We start from the raw sequence: 22,969 nt of genomic DNA on the forward strand, positions 1-22,969 counted from the left end.
ATAGACAGTGAAATAAATCTAATTTCTACTCGTATCCAATTTACAGTGCGTTTTTACCATAGACAGTAAAAGATATTTTTACAGCCACGCCTTTTACGTATGACGCCAAGCTGTCGTGATTCTGAACAACGTGCCCATCGCAAGCAAGCATGGCGTCGAGTAATGGATTGGCATCGTTGGTAAGGAGTATTTTCGGTACATAACTTGTTATGGCAAGACGCTTTACTGTATTGCCATTGCTCATTGCATGCTTCAGCCAATGGTACTCTATTCTATGCTGTTACAAGAGATTAATAAGATATACATTTGACATTTAGCACAACAGGCCAGACACAAACATGCTCAAATGTTAGCTAACTTACCATTTAGCGTAGGCCTACCATGTGCTGTTAACAGTTCAGTAGAAACGTGTTAGTAAAGTTCACTATTAACGTGGTCAAACATTGTTCACGAATAGATTAATAATATTTATTCACGCGTTTTATGTTGAGTCGCGAGCACTGGCAATGTTAAGTGTTAGTTGGGATACATGGCTAGGTTGTTAGCTAGCTAACCACAAATGGACATGTAAATATGTATGGAGATGTTCGTTGTCCACTACAGCATTCACCAGTTAAGGACAGTATGCGCCACATTTCATATTTATTGACAAATATTCTACGTTTTCAGGGTGTGGAGGGGGCTTCAGCGGCAGCTCACGCTCTCTCTCTCCCGGCGGAGGCGTACGGAAATGATGTGAGTACAGTGGGTGAGGTGCAACCCCAACTTATGTTTCACATCACGTGATATTGCAGGAGTATGAATTCAGTGATGTACTGTAATCCAGGTCTTGAAATATGCAGGCCTATCTACCCCACTTACTGCAGTCAGACCGTTCCAGACTGACCCATTAAGCCAGTCTTGCACTCCTCTGATTGGCCCATCATCAGCTCATGTCATTTAAATGTTCCATGTTTTGTCATGCAGCCTCAGCTGGAGGTTATGTGGGCCATGAAGGCATACAACCATGCAGAAGTTTACTTTAATGTAAGTATGATTGTCCTAATACACTATTAAATGTTAAAAATGGTAATTCTATTAGTTTCTAATTTGCCCTTCTCTCCCCCCCAAACAAAGCTGATTTCTTCTGTGGATCCCAAGTTCCTGAAACTGACCAAATCGGATGATAATATATATTCAGCGTTCACGGAAAGTTTCAGTGACCTTAACTTGGAACTGCTGGACCCTGATAATCTAAAATCTCCTGAGTCCAAAGAGGTAATCCTTATCATGTAAAAGGCAAACCAATCAGTTTGTACCAAGAATTACAAAAAACATAGTAATTAAATGTTATTAATAACAATGTGTTATGCAAGCTCATTAACATGCAATTTTTAATACTGTATGTGCAAGCCAAGTCTAGTTTTGCATGTTCATTAGTAATTAGTTTAATGCATTGTTGCACTCTAGTGAATATGGTCATCAGCAGTTAACATCTCACTGATAAAATATATTTGGAAATTGTAATTGTTCTTCCTTGGGAGTAATCTTAAAGGGATAGTTCGGATTTTAAGACACAAAGTTATATGGGTTCCCTGTCAGCAACGTTGTGCATCAGCACTGACTTACCCCCCGACAGCGTCCTGTGAGCCGAGATCCAGCCGGTTTTTGATCGTTTTTGATGCTGAAGAAAGTAGTCCGGCATGTTTCTGGGGTCACGAAAGTAAAGTGTTTTTCTTCTCAAAACCATATGCGTTGAAAGGAGTGATATATTTGCACCACAAAAACGTTGTCCAGCTGTCAGTAGCGCGCAGTGATAGGAATCGAGAAAAATAGTGCCAAGATAACGAGGTTTGAATTTTTCCTGGACAACGTTTTTGTGGTGCAAATATATCACTCTTTTGAACACGTATGGTTTTGAGAAGAAAAACACTTTACTTTCGTGACCCCAGAAACTTGCCGGACCACTTTCTTCAGCATCAAAAACCGGCTGGATCTCGGCTCACAGGACGCTGTCGGGGGGTAAGTCATTGCTGATGCACAACGTTGCTGACAGGGAACCCATATAACGTCGTGTCTTAAAATCCGAACTATCCCTTTAATAGCTTTGAGGAAAATACTACAAAAAACAAACAAATCAATATTTGGCATGCTTCCGTTATTAAAAATAATTGACGTCTCAATCTCATTATTTAGAGATGGAGGCCATTCTGCAATCAGTTTGAAGGTATTGTTGAGGACTTCAATTATGGAACACTACTTCGTCTAGACTGCAGAAAGGACTACACAGAGGAAAACACAATATTCGGTAAGTCAGATTTTTAATTTTAACTGTATAATGCAGTCTTGCTTCATGATGTATAATTAATCATGTAACTTCTTATTTGATTGACTTGCAGCTACCAGAATCCAGTTTTATGCCATTGAGATTGCAAGGAACAGAGGGGGCTTCAATGATGCCGTTTTTAATGCCAAACGCGAGCAACAAAGCAAGGAGGAACAAAGTTAGTCTTCAACAGAGCAGTGTCATCTGTGGCCATCTGTGTGACTGTTGACATCTTTCTGCAATATTTGGTTAAATTTCAGAATGGTGGGGTAAATAACCACAGAATTGCTTATATTTTGAGACAAAAATACTTAACATTGGAAGACAGTCATATGTGGATTTCGCCATATCATCAGTGTCAGATTATGTTGGTACCGTCTTCCCAGGTCTTTGTCTATTTTACAGTGATATTGTTTCACAACATTTGTGACTGATAATCAAAAAAGAAAGGAAAGAGCATAAACAAGGCACCATTGTAAAATGAAGCCTTCAAGCTCACCCCATGTTTTGTTTTTGTATGACCTTTTCCTGATGCTGTATCAGACATGCGTTTTTTCCCCTGTATGGTAACGTTAACGTCTTGTGTACCCTCAACCAACTGGAGCATGGGTTTGAAGTAGACTTGTGTGGAATAAATAGAGCTTCATATACAAACCATTGACGTTTATTTTGCAGTCACAATGCTTACACTATATGTAGCAGACATCCAAACAGTTCAACCAGCTACCTTGTCACTCAATGGACCCAACACACACAGTCGCCAAAAGGACACATTCACATCAGGGAACCAACGGAAAAAGGAACTTAAAACATCCATGAGTGTTTAACATGGTTAGAGATGAGCTAGGTCTTCACAAACAGTTAGCAGCAACATCTGTTGAGAGTAGCACAAGTTGCTAATATATTCCATTCTGTCTCTTGTTTAATGCTTATTTTTTCTTTAAATCTACCATAGTTTGATGCATTATTTTCTTCAGTTATTAAAAATAAAACTGGATTCCTTCAGGGGGGTAAGGAAAAAACATTTGGGTGAAAGCTAGAGACAACTGTCAAGATTTGATTCACTCCTGTTTTAGCTGAGTTGTAGTACCAGATTGATTTTAAGATACACAGCTACATTCTATAGGCCTCACTACCAAACAAATGCCAGGTCAACAATAAAGCCACAAGAGACTGGAAGCCTGTGAGATTAAAAAGCAGGGCAACAGTTGACAAAAGGCTCGGAGAAGAGCAACTTCACTACAACCATAATCTTTTTAGCTAATCAAAATCCACAAAAGACATGATCAAACCTTCGGAGACTATAAAAAAGGGGGGGAGGGAGGAGGAGGATTGGTGGTTGCGCACCCCACCCCGCCCCCCCTGCAGCTGAGGTCTCGGAATGAATCGTACACATGAACGTAGCAATCATCCACTTTCACTTGATTGATCTTCAATCGCTAAATCCTAGGCCAGGGCAGCAAGCTTCTGAGTTCCCAACACTCAGAGCTACAGTAAAGGCAGAGAGGATGTTTCCATAGCCCAGGGGGAAGGATTTTTATAGTCATTCATCACAACCACTATCATAATCATCACCATCATCATCATCATCATCACCATTTCAATAGCACACCTCAGACTTGACTTATGGGAATGGGATCCCACTGGCCCCTAACAGACATTACTCTGCAACTGAAAGGCAGCAGGAAATAGTGTATTTACAAAGTCTTCCATGCGCCATCATGTCACTCTAAAGATTTTAAGGAAAATATACAACGCAGTTTTTTTTTCTTTCCCCTCAAGCAAAACCACCCCCCACCCTACCCCACCCTTATTCCCATGCCACCCGCCTCCACAAGCTTCTCTGACATGTACTGGATCTATCACACCGCTCACGCCAATCAAACATCGGTCACTTGGATATAGTATTCTCTTCATACAGACAAACCCACACTTCAGCACAGTTGCACTAACTTACTAGACTGTAAAAATGTCACACACTTTCATCGTTTTTGTTTTGTTTTCTTTGTTTTTTTTTCTTAAATTGAAATCATTATAAACATTGTTCAAAATGTTATGAAAAAAATGTACACGTCTTTTTTTGTGTGTTTCTATACAAGGCAGGCAGAAGCAGAGCACTACATATACCAGCTTATACCCCCACCCCCCCCTTCCCTCCCCAAAACACACATACACACACACACGCGCACACACACACACGCATAATCCACACCCTCCCTAAATCTCTCGAGAGATGGAAGAACAGCAGCCACTCATACGTTTGTGCCAGTGTCTCTGAGCACCCCCACCCCCTCTTCAGCCTGCAACGACCCCCCCAACCCCAACCCAACCAAACTCTCTTTGGACTTTGAGCCCCGACTGACAGGAGGAGGGTCAGTGGAGTGACCTCGAGAAAAACTGGCTTTAAAATCTGTGTATATTTATATGTGGATATATAAAAAGGGGGAGAAGAGCGAGGGGAGGGGGGAGCGAGGAAGGGGGACCGGTGCCGAGGTGAGGGGCTGGGGTGTGGGAGGTGCAGGCTTGCGCAGCGGTGACCCCCCCCCTCCAGGCGTCCGGGCCAGTGGGGGGGTGGGTAGGTAGGGATGCAGAGCGAGAGCACGGAGGGGTGGGTGTGGGTGGTTGGGGGGGGGGGGGGGTTTACGACCACGCCGCCGTGGTCTGGTGCTCTGTGGAATGTCAGCTCATCATGTCGTTGCTGTTTACCCCGTAAGTGGAATTCTTCATGGAGTCGTTGACTTCTCTTCTAAATACTGAAAGGTTCTGTGTAAACCTGAAAAGGTGTGAAACAACAATTACAACGCAGAAAGGGGAGATGGATTAAGCTGACACTTGACACTTTAAAAAGGAGCTAAAGCTGTTTACAAAAGAAGATACATGATAAACAATGGAGGATTGGCTTACCTGTCTCTGTTTTTGGTAAGCAGGTTTCGTTCTATACCCTCCATTAAGTTTTCAAAGCATAAGTGCATGGCCTGTTGTTTCTCTGGTGGCTGGCTGTTCACAATGCTGTTCCTCAAGTCCGCAAAATACTGCAGAAACAAAAACAGAGCGGACTTACAGGCAGCTTCAGGTATATCTCCAAAATCAATAAACTATTTATCTATATTTTTATTAGATGGGGAACTTCAGAGCAACCAGTGTCACTGGCACAACTAATCAATCAAACAACTTGCTCAGATTCTAGATTCCCAAAGGTTGAATTAAAAAATAATTTATACTGAGATTGATAACTTCAATAGTTTAATACTTTTATATATGAAAGATGAAAAAAAGTGGTGATCAAACGTACCCCTACCTTCTCATTGAGCAGGATCAAGCCTAGCAGTGGCCGTGACATTGACCACTGATTCCTGCAGTCTTCAAAAATAATAATATTGAGTACGGTCGACAGCATCTGGAAAACAACAGGGGGGAAAAAGAATCAGTAAACCATTTACAAAGACCTAAAGCTTTCAGTGAGTTGACTTAATATCCATTAAAACCAAAATCTTCAATATGAAACCCATCAGCTTATCAAGTTAATGCTGGAGCCAGATTTAAATACAAACATCTCAGCTGTTCGATACCACCTCACTCCCGGAATGTGTTTTTCATATTTGAATGACATTCTGGATACCAAGCCCTGACTTTCAGCATTTTTGATCGGATAAAGATCTTGGCCCACAGACACCGCTGATAGAAATTTCTCTGCATTTTTGTACAAGCTTGCCAAGAATTCTGGGCTTTTCTACAAAAAAGAAATAAATAAAAATCTGCCATGCCACATGTGCATGCTCAGGTTTGTAGATAGGTATATTAGATTATTATCATACTGCCATCTGGTGGTCTAGTATATCTAGTACATTTAAAATGAGCCATCAGGTGAGAGAAGTCTGCTTGCATGTACTGCATAGTTTACATGGTTTGCTGTTTATTCTGCAAACGTGGCACTCCACTAATTAAACTATGGATTAGTAGTCACAACAAATACATTCTGGAACGCCTAAATACGTCTAGAACGTTCTAGAACGGGTGTTTACATGGAGCACAATGTTTTGTCTGTCTGTGATATACAATTTGGGAGGCAATAGCATGCCTGTCTCAACAACCACTACGCTCGAGGCTAAGCCCAAGTGCCTCTCCTGTGCCAGGGGGTTGTGTGCAGCTGTAGCGGACGTGGCCCTCACCTGTTGGATCATCTCCGGGTGCTGCTGCATGATGTGCAGGAAGCGGTCACTCTCCTGGGCCATGGGAGCCGCTCGCTTCTTGGTGCTGCGCGAGAGCTGCTTGAACAGGTACGTTACTATGTGGTCTAGACTGGAGCAACATCCTGTGCATACCATTGTGTCTAAGAGGTGGAGGGAGAGAGAATGACAAAAAGAATGGATGAGAGGTAATCATGGTCTCTTAATCATACTTTTTCACTCATTAACTATCACCATCATATCAATATCAACGGGATAGATAGTTCTAAACCACGGAGTTTGCCCAAACAGAACTGTGTTTGTTTAGATAGATAGATAGAGAGATAGATAGATACAGTAGATACATTATTGATCCCCAAGGGGAAACAGTAGATACATTATTGATCCCCAAAGGGAAATTCAAGGTCCGTGTTTGATCATTTCTTACCGAGTGCAGTGAGGCCCTCTGATATGGAGGACAGGATGTACATGACCACATGGGGCTCCAGGCTGGCGATGAAGTTCATGTGATCCTGGGTGAGCACCTCCAGCAGCGAGTAGTAGGACTGGCTGAGCTTCGGATAGTCCTGCATACACAGCATATTAACCAGTCACTTTCAGAACACTTTCACAGACTTGGGAGAAGTGTGTGTGTGTGTGTGTGTGTGTGTGTGTGTGTGTGTGTGTGTGTGTGTACACACTATATGTGTGTATGTGTGATCTGTGAGTGAGTGAGTGAGTATGTGTGGTGTGTGTGTCTGTGTGTGTGCCTGTATGTACTATATGTGTGTGTAATTATGTATGTACTATATGTGTGTCTCTGTGTATGTGTGCGTGAGTGAGTGAGTGAGTGAGTGAGTGAGTGAGTGAGTGTGTTGCCTACGAGCAGATCGCTGTGTGGGATGGAGAGCAGAAGCTTGATGAAGGTCTGCAGGGCGTTGTCCAGGGCGTCATCGCCATAGAGACGGAAGACGCCGAAGTTGACGTAGTTGCCGCTGAGCACGGCCTTGAGCATGGAGAAGCAGATGGAGATGCCCTTCAGCTTCAGCGCGTACACCTGGTCCTTTGGCACCTCGCCCAGAGTCAGGATGCGGTTCCCTGAGCACGAGACACACGACACCAGGTATCAGGCTGATGAATGCAACCCACACACACAGGGTAACATGCCAGCGTAGACACAACTACATGGAAAACATGGAGTCAAGCACATTCTTTGTGTGCACGTGTGTGGAAAGAGGACATTACAACACACACACACGCACCAAAGATGGCATAGCATGGAGAGGCGTGTTATTTCACCTTGTTCTGTCATGTTAACATAGAAGGTATGCACCTCTGACCTGCCAAAGAAGCTCAGATGCTATTTTATAAGCCCATTTAAACCCATAATTATGCTGGGGAATATAATGGCCCGTTTTAGAAGATATCTAGCATCCCTCATGCTTACCTGGCACCCACATGCATAATCAAGTGAGCTTTACACTGACTGGCTGCCTTGTAGCCAATGACCACTCACAACCACCGCTCCAGTAACCTCTACCTGAATCTCCAACTTGAAGTCGTAATGTAATGTGTGAACAGAGATTAGACTGATGGGCTGCGTCATACTCTGTCCTCGGTCACATTCCAGATTTGCCTGTTTTTAGTGGTCATGATGATGAGATTTGCATATAAACGAGGAAACTGGGGCCACACAGTAGGTAGGGCCATGCACCAAACTTTCCCTATTCAACAAAACCAAGTGTTGATGAAAATATGTTTCCACTCTCTGTCTGCTTTAATAAATCTACACCAATAATTGCAGGTAAAATGGGAAGGAAAAAAAACGGATTGCTTTAACAAGCTCAGAAAATAGATAGTGTATTTGCTGTATTTTATGGATAAATCCTGGTGAAAATGAATCTTCACGTTGATAGAATAAACTTACCATAGGTCGTAATCATCTTGCTCGTTTCTCTGAACAACAGAATGCCGTTGGGGGATGACACGTCAAATTGTAATCTCTGGGACCTGAGTGACAAGAGCACCACAACACGGCTCAACAGCAGATCGTCACCACGTGCTAATGAAATCTTATTTCCGTGTGAATTAAAACCAGACCCCTTGATTGACAAGAGGGCTGGAAAAGCGAAGCACGCTGGCAGAAAGAATTTCCCTCATTGCCACTATAAAAATCAAACAAAACGCCCAGATGGCGTCAACGAGGCAGAAATAACGTCACCTCGGGATTGACCCCTAGTGTTGTGTGTGTGTGTGTTGCGGGTCTCAGACTCTACCTGTTGTGGACGAGTTCAGCCATCAGCTTGAGTACTGGAGTGGTGCAGGCGGGGACGTGGTACCACAGCTCTATCGCCCTCTGGAGGATGGGCATGTAAGAGGGGTAGCTGTTCAGGGGAAACCAATTAAGGAAGCACATCTGTACCTTGTGCCGTAGACAAAAACACCATCGTGTTGGACTTGAGTGAATGAAATGAATTGACGTTCAACAGCTGGCGTGACACTGGTAAGGATACATCCAGTCGAATAGCATCATGAAGCAGGTCTTTGCATTAAAAGCAAAGGCGATTCCTCTCAAGTCTCGAACCAGTCCTACTAATGTCCTCTGCAAAATAAGACAAAAACTTCGGGTTACAAATCCCTTAGGCTCCTGTATTCGGATTAATGAACAACACATGATGAGAAATTAAACCCAGGGCCCAAAGAACTACCAGAAGCACATACTTTGGCCTCCTGCTCATTGAAAGTGTTAGTGCTGAACATTGCTGCGACGGCTTCAAACGCCGCAGTTAGAGGAAGCATGAACTGCTCGAACTGGTCCTCGTCCTCCCCTACAGCAGACACAACCATACATACTTAAGCAAATAGTTAATAAACAAGACATGTAGGCCTTCATGTAGAATGATTGAAGTCTTTTAGCTCAGGTAGAAGTCAACATTTTTGAAGGAGAGGGAGTCCGTTCTCACCTAGGTCTACCATAAGCAGGCGGCCGAGGGCTGTGTAGAAGGTGGTCCGACACCTCATATCGCTGAGGTTGGATTGATTGTTCACGCCCAGAAACGAAAAGTGCTCACTCTGGGTCAGAGAAAGAGTGAAGACAGCGGGGGGAAAGGGGAGAGAGGAGAGAGAGAGAGAGAGAGAGAGAGAGAGAGAGAGAGAGAGAGAGAGAGAGAGAGAGAGAGAGAGAGAGAGAGAGAGAGAGAGAGAGAGAGAGAGTGATGGAGAGACAAAGAGAAATGAGCATGGGTATAATGAGGCCTGGGCCAGATTAGGGAGATTATAGGGTAACAGGGCCTTCTGGCCAAGTGAAATCAGCGACATGTTGGCTGTGTGCGCTCATGCAAGAGTCTGGTGTGTGTGTGTGTGTGGTTAACTCACTGTGTGGTTATTCAGCATAAACTGGACTGCACTGAGTTTCACCAGCTTTCTCACACTGCTGTACGTACAGGCAAGTCGTCAAGGAACACAGTGGGGTAGAGCATACTTCACACCAAGCAACAACATAGTACTACTGCTAATTAACACACGGAGGCAACACCCTTCACCAGAAAACAAGATATGACGATAGCACTACTGAGACAATATCAACTTTGACTAACTCAATGTTTAACTCATGAATGTCGATATATTTGGAACTGGCTGGGTAATTTGAAGGATATCCAATAGATAGGTCATTGAGAAGCTGTAGTGTCTTGGAGGTGATCGGCTCACACTGTCCCCAGTACTTCAGATTGGTAATTCTACATGGAAAAAAAAGAGAAGAATGTTTCATCAATGCATCACTACCGTATAAGGAAACCACACAAATATACAATTATATTTAATTGGTGCAACAAAACTCACTAAGACACTGTTTATGTTTTTGAAACAATAGCAAAGAGTACCGATAAACTGGTGAGGTAAGATGTTGGGTATGGTATATAGAGTCATCTTAGCACATTACTACTTCAACTAATTCATCATGAACATAATCATCTCAATGTGCATACATACTGTAATACACATGTATGACTTAATTGGTCATGTTTTATACACTGAATGCCCTCCAGTCTCACTCTGCCCTGAAAACCAAAATTGTAAGCGGCTAAAGATTATGAGATCACATTACTTTACAGGGGTATTTGGATACTGTATTTAGCCCACACGATTACTGAAAGCGAGATCCCAAAGTGATATTCAAACAGTTGGGGACGAAATTAGACATTTATTACGTGAAGATGGTGAAGCATCGTCTAAAGGCTTTATGTAGGAGTGAAGCATCAGTGTCTATTCTGGATTCAGCTTTGCTCTCAAGTTAAATGTTCAGTGATTCAATAAGAGTTGAACACTTCACATAAAGGGTGTCATATTCTTGCATTCTGAGGAGTAATGAAACAGATACATGGTTTTGCACCAAGAATATCGCCCGTTGAAGTAGTTCTCCCAAATGTTCTATGGTTGTGTTTTGTCATTAGTTCCAGTAGTTCAGTATGAGACACTGTAGTGCTTCCATACTCGGATAATTGTGACTGTTACTTTCCATTAGCTAAACCAGGTCACAATGAAACAATCAGCAACCAAGTGTTATCTGCAATGTGTAGCAGTCCAGTTCTCTACTGAGACTGTGTAGTGGCCGTTGTGAACCAGAGACACGTGCAGTCCATATCCATAGGTCAATACACAGTCAGTCAGGCCAACTAGACTATGAATATGAAGAAATATGAGAGAATGTGAGAGAATATGAGAAATTCAACTGTGCACTTTATGACCAACCATGTACATGAATTCAAGTATAACAAACACAGGGAGCCTTGAAAAAAGGGGTGGGGTGGCTCTCTAGATCAAGATATTAAATGGCAGTATGAGAACACACGAACACTCACATTTTCCCAATGAACACACTGAGTACCATAGTCTCATCATTAAGCCCCAAGACTTCGGACAGGCGCCGGTACAGCTGCAGGAGGAAAGGCCCAAAAACAGAAAAGCATGGTCAACAACACAGACTTCCAGGAGCACCCGCAATGACACACAAACTTAGATCCTTTCCATAATTACTAGCTTACAACCTACAGTGTGGAGTTGGAACGTGAACGTGCATAGTCATACGAGGACGCTACTCGTGCAGAAATATTTTCTGCCTCATCACTCAGCCGTATCACTCGGTCCCTACGTGCTCTCTAGACTGTCACCTTCCAAAAAAACCCACGACTCATGTCACGATTCTGTCTGGAAATTGGGTTTCTCATGAGTCATTGTGTTTTTTTGGGCACGGCTCTATAAATAGTGCAACACTCAAGACGACGACAGGCACTTCTAAGTAAAAGCGTGGGTCCGACAACCCACCCAAAGCATTCATCTTGACTGTAACTTCATCTTTCCATAATACGCTTGAAATCCAAGCTCCAAACGCATTATGAAAAATGACCATGGATCCATGCATGTTGCCACCATAGTTTTGTTAAGAGTAAAGATAAATACTTAAGGGGGAGGTTGGCTAAATCCACATCTAGCATGTGTTTGGACTAAAAATAACACTAATTATTCAAAAACTCAACTAATAGTGGAGGACACAAATATAACTGGCACAGCAATACTAAGTTGCACTACTACGGTACACCACTTATCTGAGGTGTTCACATTTTGAAGCCTCTGGGTAGCAAAAGAGAGAAACCATGCAATGGATGGATTTGCCATGCAGGTGACAACACAACACTTCCAAAACTGTGCATATCATGATGGACACATCTTTTACTGAGGGGGGTCACTGACGGCTATTCAAGGGAGCGAGGCCCTTTATTTAAATGCAACACCAAGCAATTAAAAGGGCTGAGTCAACTGGCCAGCCACAAAGGAGAGGCATAAACACAGCAGTGACAAAAGGGTTTGGGCATTCCACAACACGAGGGCCACAGAGGTTACACATCTGCCAGATTTTAAAATCATTAAAAAAAAAAAAAAAAAAAGCTAAAAAGCTAGGGTGACTATCATTAGAAGTTTTCTCAATTTCAAGGAAACTTCTGGATCCACACAAACATCTAGGTGCACACGAGAGAGAGAGAGAGAGAGAGAGAGAGAGAGAGAGAGAGAGAGAGAGAGAGAGAGAGAGAGAGAGAGGGTAAAGAATCTCACCTTTGATGATTTCTGCACCTGGTCACCGATGTAGATTTTGCGAAACTGCTCAAAGAAACTGAGCATGGCCAGCTCCAACTTTTCGTTGCCGGCCTGTGCCAGTCGTGAGTCCGTCAGGTTCATCAACTGCAAGACTCTGAGGAAAAAACCAAATCCAGCAGCAAATATAAATGTTTTGGAACATGTATGAACGACTGAAGTAAAATGGTTTTCTGGACCATCATATGCTAAAGGTCACAGCTGGATGCTGACCGACAAACAAGCTCTCCATCCATTGCGTCTTGTTCATCTGTGCTGGCGAATGAAACCCGGCCTCCAATCACCGCCCCAATAATGTACACCAGCCAAGTTAGTCGGCCTAGAAACACAGACACAAATGTTTGCAGTTAGATAACATCAGATCAACAGAAGCTTGGGGATGATTGGATGCTTACAAGTAAACAATATGACTGATGAACGGGCAAAGGGAAATTAGCAGTGGAGAGCTGCTGGTCATCTGTGACGGAGTTGGACACCCTCCTCACCTTCCTGAACGGCGATGTCCATCGTGCTGGAGTTGGTGGACTGGAGCAGCTCCTGGTAGGACTGGGCGGACTGGTCGAACAGCTGCACCAGCAGCGCGCACGTCTTCTCGTACTCGCAGCGGCCGATGGTGGACAGCTGGTCCAGCTGCTGCTGCACGAGGCCCGCGTCATCTAGTGGGTCCTCCAGGCCATCTCTGGGTGGGACAGGCCGACACAAAAACAAACAAAATTACAAACAAACAAACACATCCAGTGAGTAAGATGTCTTGCTAGTCTGACTAAAGAACTTCAGCTTGAATGGAATCTTTGAAATAAATGCATACACATTATGCACATGCACACACATACAGTATCATATAAAAAAATGCTAATTCCCCCATAAGGCCCTCCCTCCCCCTATACATACATTACACATATCATCTATACATTATCATACAAAACAAAGACGCTAAAAAAGAAAAGCCTGAGTAAACAAACTAACCCAGTGTGTTAGTTAGCCTCTGCTTGACCACTCGGATTATGAATTAGTGCTACGCTACATCTAAAAGCTTTAGCTTCTTTAAATTGATGCGAAACCTGACTTGAGATTTCGCAGACGCTTTTATCCAAAAACACACGGACTCGCGGTGGGAGGTTCGGGAATGAAACCCGGGATCGCCTTACTGTCCGTCTCGGAGAGGTTACTGCTGCTGTGTACCTTAGGATGATGTGCACCGACTCGAGGCGTGAGGTGATGTAGGCCTTGGTCACCTCTGGAGTGTAGGTCTCCAGCATGTGGGGCTCTGTGGCCTTCACGTAGGGCACAGAGGCCGCCAGCCGCTGCCACAGGCTCAGCAGGTAGTGCACACTGTTGGGGGCAAACTCCCAGTGCTGCAAACAGGAAACAATATTGAATGACAAAAACAAACAAACAAACAAACAAACAAACAAACAAAAGGTGACTTGTGTGAAATGCTTGTTGTAACCAGCAACGGGCACTAACCTGTAAGCTGGTGACCGTGAAATTAGCGATCAATCGTATAACCTCAGGGTAGTTTTCTACTTTTACCAGCTCGCCAAGCTGATAGTTACTTTTTAGTCTGGCCAGCAGTCGACAGAATTCATGGTAATTGTTTGGATCAGACAGGCTCTGAAAACAAACAAAAGGTTTCAATACAATGTCTTGGGGGTTAGTTCATCTGTATGTGCAAAGAGTAATTGAAAGTAAACAAGCATGTAATTTAGAGACATCTGTACTATTATGAATGTAGATAGTAAACTATCTACATTCATACTATAACTATAACAGTACTGCACTTAAACAAGGGGGGAAATTACCTGTGGATTCTCCAGTATCCTCTTGACGCCATCCACTAGATGAGAGAGGAACTTTGCCCTCTCTGCATTGTTAAAGAGCGACCTCCGGACCGATGCTATCTGAACTAGACATGACAGAACCTAAACAGAACACAGTCAAGAGTAGAATGGAGAGTCATTGGAACTGGATCTAACTCATTTTCAGAACAGACACTATTATTAAGGAAAAGTTACTCTTTAACAAACCACAGCAATTTCTGTAATACAATTCATGTGTCAGGGCGTCGGTATCGAGTAGGTGGAGAAAACGACTTTCAGGAAATTGCATGGATGCATAAACTTCCGAGTGCTTACTAGCATATCCAGCCTACGGATTGTGGATGAGTCCACATAAATAAAACGAATGTTTGCTGCGGCTTTTCACACAAATCCAAAACTGATTGAGCATGGGACACACACACTGTATGATTACGCTGACCAAAAAAACACAGACTAAAAAGCCACAGGAAAACAACCACATCATCCTTCATTGAAGAGACAGCTCACTCACCAAAGGAGAAAGGGAAGGAGGGATGGAATGATACAAATCAAAAAACAGTTGGAGGGTTGAGGAGTCCAAAAAAGCTGCGGAGAAGAAAAGTGGGAGAGAAAATACATCTCATTAGTTAATACTTTCTGTTGTAAATTTGTAAAACGGTGGGATGACAACCATTCCAGGCTTAGAAAGCTCTGGCGAGAAAGACTATACTGTAGACTGACTGATTGACTGTCAATTTGACAAATTGATCGTACCACCGTCAAACTCCTGACTCGGCTTGCGTACCCCCACCATCCGACACATTGAAAGGTAACACATTCCAGGCACCATGCTTAATAAGTTGCCTTTCTTTTAATGAAAATTTAGCCTACTATAGAGTTTACAAATTATTTCCTTTCATTTCATGTTTCCACATCATTATAATCTGATTCAAAATTATTTATTTATTCAGAAATTAATTACAGAAAATTTGAAAAGTTCCTTTTTAATACCTTTCGACATAACCCTTTTCATCTCGCGTACCCCCTAGAAACAGTTTGGGAATCCCTGCACTAGAGTTAAGAGATTATTCTTTCATTTCATTGTATCTATTCATTTAATTATTTCATACACTATGGACCCTCCTGTGAGTCTGAAGTAAAGATTTTGAAGAAAGATTGAATTGAACTGAATCCCCTCATTAGTTCAATATTTATCCACAGTCTGTGACTCTCATACTCTCCACAGGCCTCGCCCTCACCTACATGCCCTCTGACATCGTCTGCCCTACACACACACACACACACACACACACACACACACCTGATCTCCAGCTGGTGGGGATCTGGACGGTGCACAGGTCGTCGGAGGACTCATCCGTGGACGTGCCGATGAAGTCGAAGTTGAGGCAGTTGTGGGCCAGCTTGAGCAGCTGCATGAGCAGGCCGTGCTGGCTCTCATCGTTCAGGTTCAAGTTCTTCCCCGAGGCCTGAGGAGAGGCACAACATCAGCAACGACCTCAGAGAGACCCAACAAGGCTCCACAGAAGCAGAGAGAGAAAGAGAAAGAGAAACAGAGAGAAAGAGAAAGAGAGAAAAAGAGAGAGAGATGGAGTGAGCGAGAGTTCAAGCTCTTCCCTGAGGCCTGAGGAGAGGCACAACATCAGCAACGACCTCCGAGAGACCCAACCAGACCTCAGAAAGAAAGAAAGAAAGAAAGAAAGAAAGAGATGGAGAGAGAGAGAGAGAGAGTGCAAGAGAGGAGTAGGGATGTGGCCCGACTCCGAGGTTAGGATGTGCCCTCCGACTGACCTGTTTCAGGAGATTACAGGAGAGCGTGAAAATGTCGAATAACGAGGAGTCCCGGAACGACGATGCGATCTTCCGGTGCTTGGTCAGAGGATGTGTTGTATCCGCCTGGAACAAACACAAGGCCGTCAGCTTGACTGCTGCACAGCAGAGATCTTTAAAACATGGAGTTTAGAGTCAGAGCTCATTCTTCTATTGCTGTTGGCTACCTAGACAACCACAAGTTAAGCGATATGACATGTGTAGGGTTGGTAAAAGGATATCCCCATGGTTGGTTGGTCAGCCACAAAATGATATCCCTTACCATGCCCACAAACGTGGGTGTCATGTTGCTTTTTTATACAACATTTCTACAATTACTAATTTCGTTTAAAAACACTCGACAGTGTTCTCTTTTGTTTAGTTCAATTTTCAGAAATTAAAAAAACTGCTTCATTGGACCTAACTGTAGCATGAATCTTAATCAAACCAAGAACAAAAAACACCATAATAATAGATGTTAATGCATATAGCTGCTGATCAACATTCTCACATCACAATGGTTTCAACTAGTCACCACACTCGTACAATAAGCTCAAAATGTCTGCTTTTATACTACATATTTAATACTTTGGTTAGGCTCCAAGCTATTTTCCACACAAGCACCAGCTGAATAAATCTGTAGACATTAAAACAACAAAAAAATGGCATCATAATAAAACAAAATAAACAAACAGAAGCACTCTGCAATTCTTTCACAAATGCCTTTAGATGCAAAGCCAGGGTGAGCTTGGCAGGGCCAGTGCAATTGTGCAATTTCAACAACCAGAGACAACCAGTTCAAAAATGCGTCCACAGCACTCAGCATAAAATGTTGACTCAAATGGTTTCTGCTAGTCCATTAGTGAAGACCATGAGGTGGGTCATTACTGACTCTACGGTCCGTCTTTATCATGAAGGCCATTAATGATGCTAATACGCCATTAAGGCTATTCATGTCCGCCTGTACACATCCTTGTAATATCCCTGCATTGCTGCCATATCAAAATGGATGGTAAAAGTTCCCATTGCTAATGAAAAAATAAATGCATTCTGAAATTGCAGTAGAAGTAGCATGTAGCTGTATGATTTGTATGATTTTTTTGTGTAGTGCTGGAAATACAAGGATGCGGACAAGGCATTTTTTCAATTCCTTCTCCACCCCTTCAAAAATCTAGAGAAAACAATGCTTTTTTGGAGGGGTGAGGGGATTCTTACCCGCTAAGCAGCACAGCATAAAACCTGCAAAGCGTGGATGAAGGGTAAAATTGGGTAAACACTTACATCGTTCAGAAGCGCAGAGGAACTTACTTGATTGATTTCATTGGTAAGTTGAGAAAGTATAGTTACTCCAATGATGCAGTGCTCAACACTGTCCTGCAATTGCAAAAGATTGTCACCATTAAAGAGGCGTGTCAGATGTATCCTGAAGATTAATTCTGAAGTTCAGTGAGCAAGAGCTTTCTAATATTCCCATGCATAGATCTACCTAAAACCCCTGAGGTGTTTATCATTTATTCCAAACAATTAACCCCAAGAAATCTGCTGATATTTGAACTTCCATCAAACATGAACCATACCTGGAGGAACCTTGTGACATCTACGATGACATTCCTAAAGACGTAATCTTCCTTCTGGCAGTCAAACCACCCAAGCTTGGTGATTCTGGCATAGAGCTGGATCAATGCTTGTGTCACAAAGGCAGCAAGCTTTGGCCGACTCGCCAGGTAGTTAAGAACATAATTCCCTGTGGAAAGAAAAGATTTTGCTAAATTACGATGCCTGCGATGTAGTTACCTCTGTGGGTTTGACTGGGACACACAGTCTCACAGTCAAAACAAAACAACAGAGTGGGCCAGGACTTACGGATGTCTATGCGCTGTTCCAAAGGAAGTGGGTTGCTCGTGCGCGAGACCAGTTTGGAGAGACATGTGGCAGCCAGTAACTGCGAGTAGGATGACTGCACAGGCACAAAAAAAACATGAACTTAATCACTACAGGCATGTCTTCTACATCTTTTACCCAGGCTACACTTTGAACTACTCCCATCAAGCGGCAACAAGAAGCTACATTTGAAGCCTTTCCAGTCTCGAGCTTTGGTACTTACACTTCCCCTCTCGAGCAGGAGTTGGCATTTATTCAGGCAGTCGGGACTGTTGGTGAACTCAACCAAGGCCTTCTCAGCCTGCAGGCGGGTGGTGGTGTCTGTGGTCTCATACAGCTGCTTGCACAGGATCTCTAGCTGGGCTAGGCTCTGGAACACAGGTGGAGACATGAGCACTGACTGACGCCAACTAGAGCAGCAGTAGCGAGCTAGTACAGACGGCACATTACAAACGCTTGCAGATCAGTATTGTGGAATTACAGTACAGTTCAACGACACCTGTGCAACCAGAGGCACCAGAAATGAATAAGCAGAGCATCTGCTCACAAAACATTTAACCTACTCCACACGTATGCCCCTACTATGATTGGTTCTCATTTCTACCCCTGGCTAAGCACCAACAATAGAGCAACAGAATATCAGGTTAACCATTTTATTGACAATGACGATTACAATCAGCTGATTGTAATACCCTCTTAACCCCTACTGGGGAGCGAGGGTAATAAACGCAAATAACTATCAATCAAGTAGGCCTAACAGAAAAAAATGAGACATGCTTTATTAATACTGAATTAAACTGTTTGTCAAAAGAAGACCTTGCCTTTTTTCATCCGAGCGACTAGTTTGCTTGTGGTTTCACACTCTTGGTAGGTCATTAAGGAACTTTATGTTGTGACCAAAGACAACTCAACCTAGCAAACGTCCTGGTCATTTTGACTGACAACAGCATCTATTTGAAAAGACTTCTGCTCTCAGTTTCATTTTAGCATGCATCACCAAATTTTTAAACACTAAAATATTCTGCAGCCGTCTCTTTGCTCTCTAGGTCGTCTAGGCCTGTTGCTTTTTGGAAAATGAACTCAAGTAGGGCAATCGGAGGGTAAGGCCATCAGAGCGCCTTATTGCGACAGGTACATTAATAATAATAATAATAATAATAAGTCATCATTATGATAATAACTGTGTACTAACACTGTAATAACACATCAACACCCATGGCTACACAGCCATTAAAGTACAACATTATTGAGCTCCAGTGGACAGAAAGTGAAAAAAGCTGACTCATTACTACCCCCCAAGCCCCCCCACCCACCCCCGCCATACACACTACCTCCACCCTCTATGGCTATGCACTAGCTCACTCAGCCAATATCAGTAGGAAAAAAACATTAAGACACTCAACTTTGAATTCAGTCTATCCTCCAACACATAAGAAAAACATTGAGATGTACACAAGTTTCGAAGTGTTCTGCCAGACACACTATCTGATGCACATATATGTGATTTGACATCTGGTGTCGCTGATAAAATGCTCAACACCCAAGAGACATGAGCATCTACAGCTGATGCACCGGGCATCTTAGGATTCCAGTACACCTCCCACAGCTACCCAAAAAGCACATAGTGTGAGTATGTGTGTGCACATGACGATGCAAGCTACTGATAACTAGTTCTCCCAAATGGTGAAAATGGCTAGTGGGCCCCTGAGAAAGGAGGAACACAGGGAGAATGCATTTTGGATTCGTAAAGATAAAACAGGCCTGGCCATTAGGCAGGGAACTGCTGACAGGAGATAAGGGGCAGTCTGAGGAGGGCACGTTGAGTTTGGGCAGACCACGGGTTTGTTTGGCTCACTTACTACTGTAAAGTGTTCCTCTGACTGTAGTGTGTGTATGACTACAACATTACTTGTTGCTTACCGTGCTGGGCTCTCACTGTGATTACTGGGCTCAGACAGAGGATTACTTGTATGACATCCCGATATGCCTTTAAATTGGCTCGAGACACTTTGTCTTTGTCTATTAATGACAGACTTGGAAACATGCCTACATGATTTCTCAAACAAATAAAACTATAAACATATTTAAGTTTGTTACTTTGTTACACAAATTGTTTGACAATAACCATGTGTCCCAATTCGAAGAAAAGGCCATTTTCAAGTCCTGGAAAGTGAAAAATATAATCTAGGAATTGATTTTATTATTATTATTATTATTATTATTATTATTATTATTATCATCATTATTAATATTATTATCATTTAACCATTGCTTAGGTTTACTTACAACAAACCTCACCCCTGATCTACACAATACAATGGCAGCCTTGTGCCATCATCAGACCTGGTAAACCATTGTGATGAAATGCACACAGGTTAAAGGTCAACGTTGTGTTGAGTCATGTCGATTTCATAATCAATCTGACATTTCTACAACACAGCACGTTTGTGGTGTCGAACAAATACAACCACTGTAACTTTTTACGGGTGAGCTTTCACGGCACTAAGTTAGCCTTTCAAGGGCCTTTGAAGCTTGAAGCCGTCTAGTAGGGTTTTCTTTAACAGCATAATTAACTGCAAACAGATCAGTAAATGTCAGGGGGAGACGCATACGGCTATTATTGTTTAAACGATCCACCTGAGGAGGTAAACCAACAACTAAGCTGAAACCCACGTTTAAAATAGCATTTACAATCTTATCGTTATTCATTTGCAACGCGGACTCGAGGAAACAGTCCCCTGGCAAGGATTGTTAAAGGTAACGCCAAAGTTGCTTCAAACTGTACGAACAGCTGAGGAGAAACGCATTGCTATTGATAAAACGTTACTGCAATACAGTGCGAGGTGCTGGTTGCATTGAAGAAGAGCTAACCCAGCTTAAAGTGAAAATCACTCTGCTCCCCAGCAGATTATCTCTCTAATAACTTACAAGAACTAGCTTCTTAGCTGCCCGGTTAGCAAGCATCGGATAGTTACATCAAATACTTTACTTATTCAAATAAATGATTAGGTTATCTTAAAATACGTGACCGACTCCTTCACCATACAATTACAGGATGATTGATATGTACTTACTGATATAGGCATCTCTATCCTATGACCATAAAATAACTAGCATGAAGCAGACACGATTAACATCAACTAGCTCTTTGCAGCTAGCTACTTAGCATACTGACAAGAGCAATGGGATGTAGAACTAACGTTAGCGAAATCATTATGACTACGGCTAGTGAGCTAAGTAGCGAAGTTAGCTCATTTGCCCCGGGTTAGCAAGATATCGAGTAAGGCAAGGACTACTTGAAAGCAGTAACATTATGGGATACAATATAGTATTTCAGTGGTAACTAGCTACATTCCGAAACTTCAAATTCTAGGGGTATGGTGACGAGATACTTCTTGCTAAATTAGGCAGTATGCAAGGCAGGCAGGTCCATGAGTATTCGCAATTCAATGAAGCTAGCTAACTATCGCTAGCTAATATTAGCTAGCTCTTATTTCATCATGGTGATACCTGAACGGCTAACCGAGCTACATCAGCAGCGTAAAAGACTGTAAATCCCATGGTAAACATGCACAACGCTGGTAGGTAACATCAGTAAAACACAAAAATCGTATATAGCTTAACATATCCTATGCAAGTTATGTTCGTTTGTTCACATTCCGTTTTCAGTGTTTAGGTAACGTAAGCTGAGGAGTCGCGCGGGAGAATTCCATGAGTTAAGTGATACTTCAGGCAAGATGCTAACTGGTAGTAAGCTACCGAACAGCGGTACACCTTAAGTACCATGCTCCAAGGCAATGCACCCTTTTAAAACAGTGATGTAAATGGCAGCGCAAGGGCAGCGATTCCTTTTTGAAAGGCAACTCAGAATTCAGGGTCTATGCAGTAGATATGTAGTAACAGGTCTACATCTCTTCCCACTAACATAATGCTAGCTAGCAACCCGGAGTCGTCAGGCCAGCCCATTGGATGGACGTCGGATGTCTTGTTTACCAAATAATACATAATGTATCACAATATACACCATTAAGGCGGATGAAATAGAAAAACAATTCGTTTGGGATGTCTACATACTCAATCCTGGTTAACTTAAATGCAAATGTACAGTTATATATGATAGAACGAAATCAATAAAGGACCTCTAGCAACAGCGATTGCTATGAACGAAGCAATCAACACGATGACAGGCCACAAGTCAACACTGATAATCGCATCCATAAACGTACCCTGTTTTCTGACGTGCCTCCATAAACAGCGTGTCGCAAAAAACTTACCCAGCCAACAATTAAAACGGCAATACTATATGCAATAGCATTCAATGCAATAACTGTTTAGCTTTCAATTTAATCAAAACATAAACCTTTAGTTACCTGCACATGATCCGCCATTTTGCTCCATTCATGCTCCTCTCACTCCCCCTAACAAAGAGCATGCGCGCATATCCCCATATTCTATACCACGCGTACGCAATTATCGTACATGACTTGAACGCATGCAATTGTTCACTTCTTTTCTGAATAGCTTTACGCAACATTTTCTTCGCCCGATAACGCTAAAAACGAGCCTTTGTTTACATGGACCTTAAAGATACATCACCCTATTTCAGGCAGCTTGCACCATCATTTCTACTCCACACAATTTTACACTTTTACACATAGGCCTACATGCTATTTCTTCTTTGGTTTAATTGCTTGTGGGTAATACTTTATTTATTTGAAAATGTCCCAGTCGTGACCTGGCATCTTCAATGTAATAGGCCAAGAATATATTTACATAAAAAAATAAAGTAAGGGACAAACATATTCATGTATGCATTTTGAAAAGCATATCAAGTTCAAAGTTCA

General features: G+C 42.6%; 2 protein-coding genes across 8 annotated transcripts; one reads left to right on the plus strand and one right to left on the minus strand.

Moving 5' to 3' along the window:
* Positions 1–93: 93 nt before the first annotated feature.
* Positions 94–2,959, plus strand: pbdc1 (polysaccharide biosynthesis domain containing 1). Its single transcript, XM_062554315.1, has 6 exons — positions 94–179; positions 670–735; positions 967–1,026; positions 1,117–1,257; positions 2,176–2,287; positions 2,379–2,959. The coding sequence occupies exons 1-6, from the start codon at positions 150–152 to the stop codon at positions 2,486–2,488; spliced, it is 519 nt and encodes a 172-aa protein (XP_062410299.1). The 5' UTR covers positions 94–149; the 3' UTR covers positions 2,489–2,959.
* Positions 2,954–22,618, minus strand: xpo7 (exportin 7). Of its 7 annotated transcripts, none has more exons than XM_062554311.1 (28): positions 22,496–22,618; positions 18,349–18,495; positions 18,108–18,201; positions 17,822–17,988; positions 17,553–17,618; positions 16,227–16,331; positions 15,739–15,892; positions 14,950–15,023; positions 14,421–14,540; positions 14,086–14,232; positions 13,801–13,973; positions 13,104–13,297; positions 12,832–12,937; positions 12,580–12,715; positions 11,331–11,404; positions 10,128–10,208; positions 9,847–9,910; positions 9,435–9,543; positions 9,193–9,299; positions 8,985–9,073; positions 8,748–8,855; positions 8,399–8,481; positions 7,355–7,569; positions 6,920–7,058; positions 6,475–6,635; positions 5,598–5,702; positions 5,210–5,337; positions 2,954–5,078 (listed from the first exon to the last, which is right to left on the minus strand). In XM_062554311.1, exons 1-28 carry the CDS (start codon positions 22,511–22,513, stop codon positions 4,985–4,987), a joined length of 3,258 nt encoding a protein of 1,085 aa, XP_062410295.1. In that variant the 5' UTR covers positions 22,514–22,618; the 3' UTR covers positions 2,954–4,984. The 7 variants fall into 7 exon arrangements, with proteins under 7 accessions (XP_062410295.1, XP_062410294.1, XP_062410293.1 ...); XM_062554310.1 differs by having other exon boundaries at positions 5,604–5,702; positions 15,739–15,904; XM_062554309.1 differs by having other exon boundaries at positions 15,739–15,904.
* Positions 22,619–22,969: the final 351 nt, after the last annotated feature.

This window comes from Sardina pilchardus, chromosome 14 (assembly GCF_963854185.1).
Source record: "Sardina pilchardus chromosome 14, fSarPil1.1, whole genome shotgun sequence".
In the NCBI taxonomy this organism is placed as follows: domain Eukaryota; kingdom Metazoa; phylum Chordata; class Actinopteri; order Clupeiformes; family Clupeidae; genus Sardina; species Sardina pilchardus.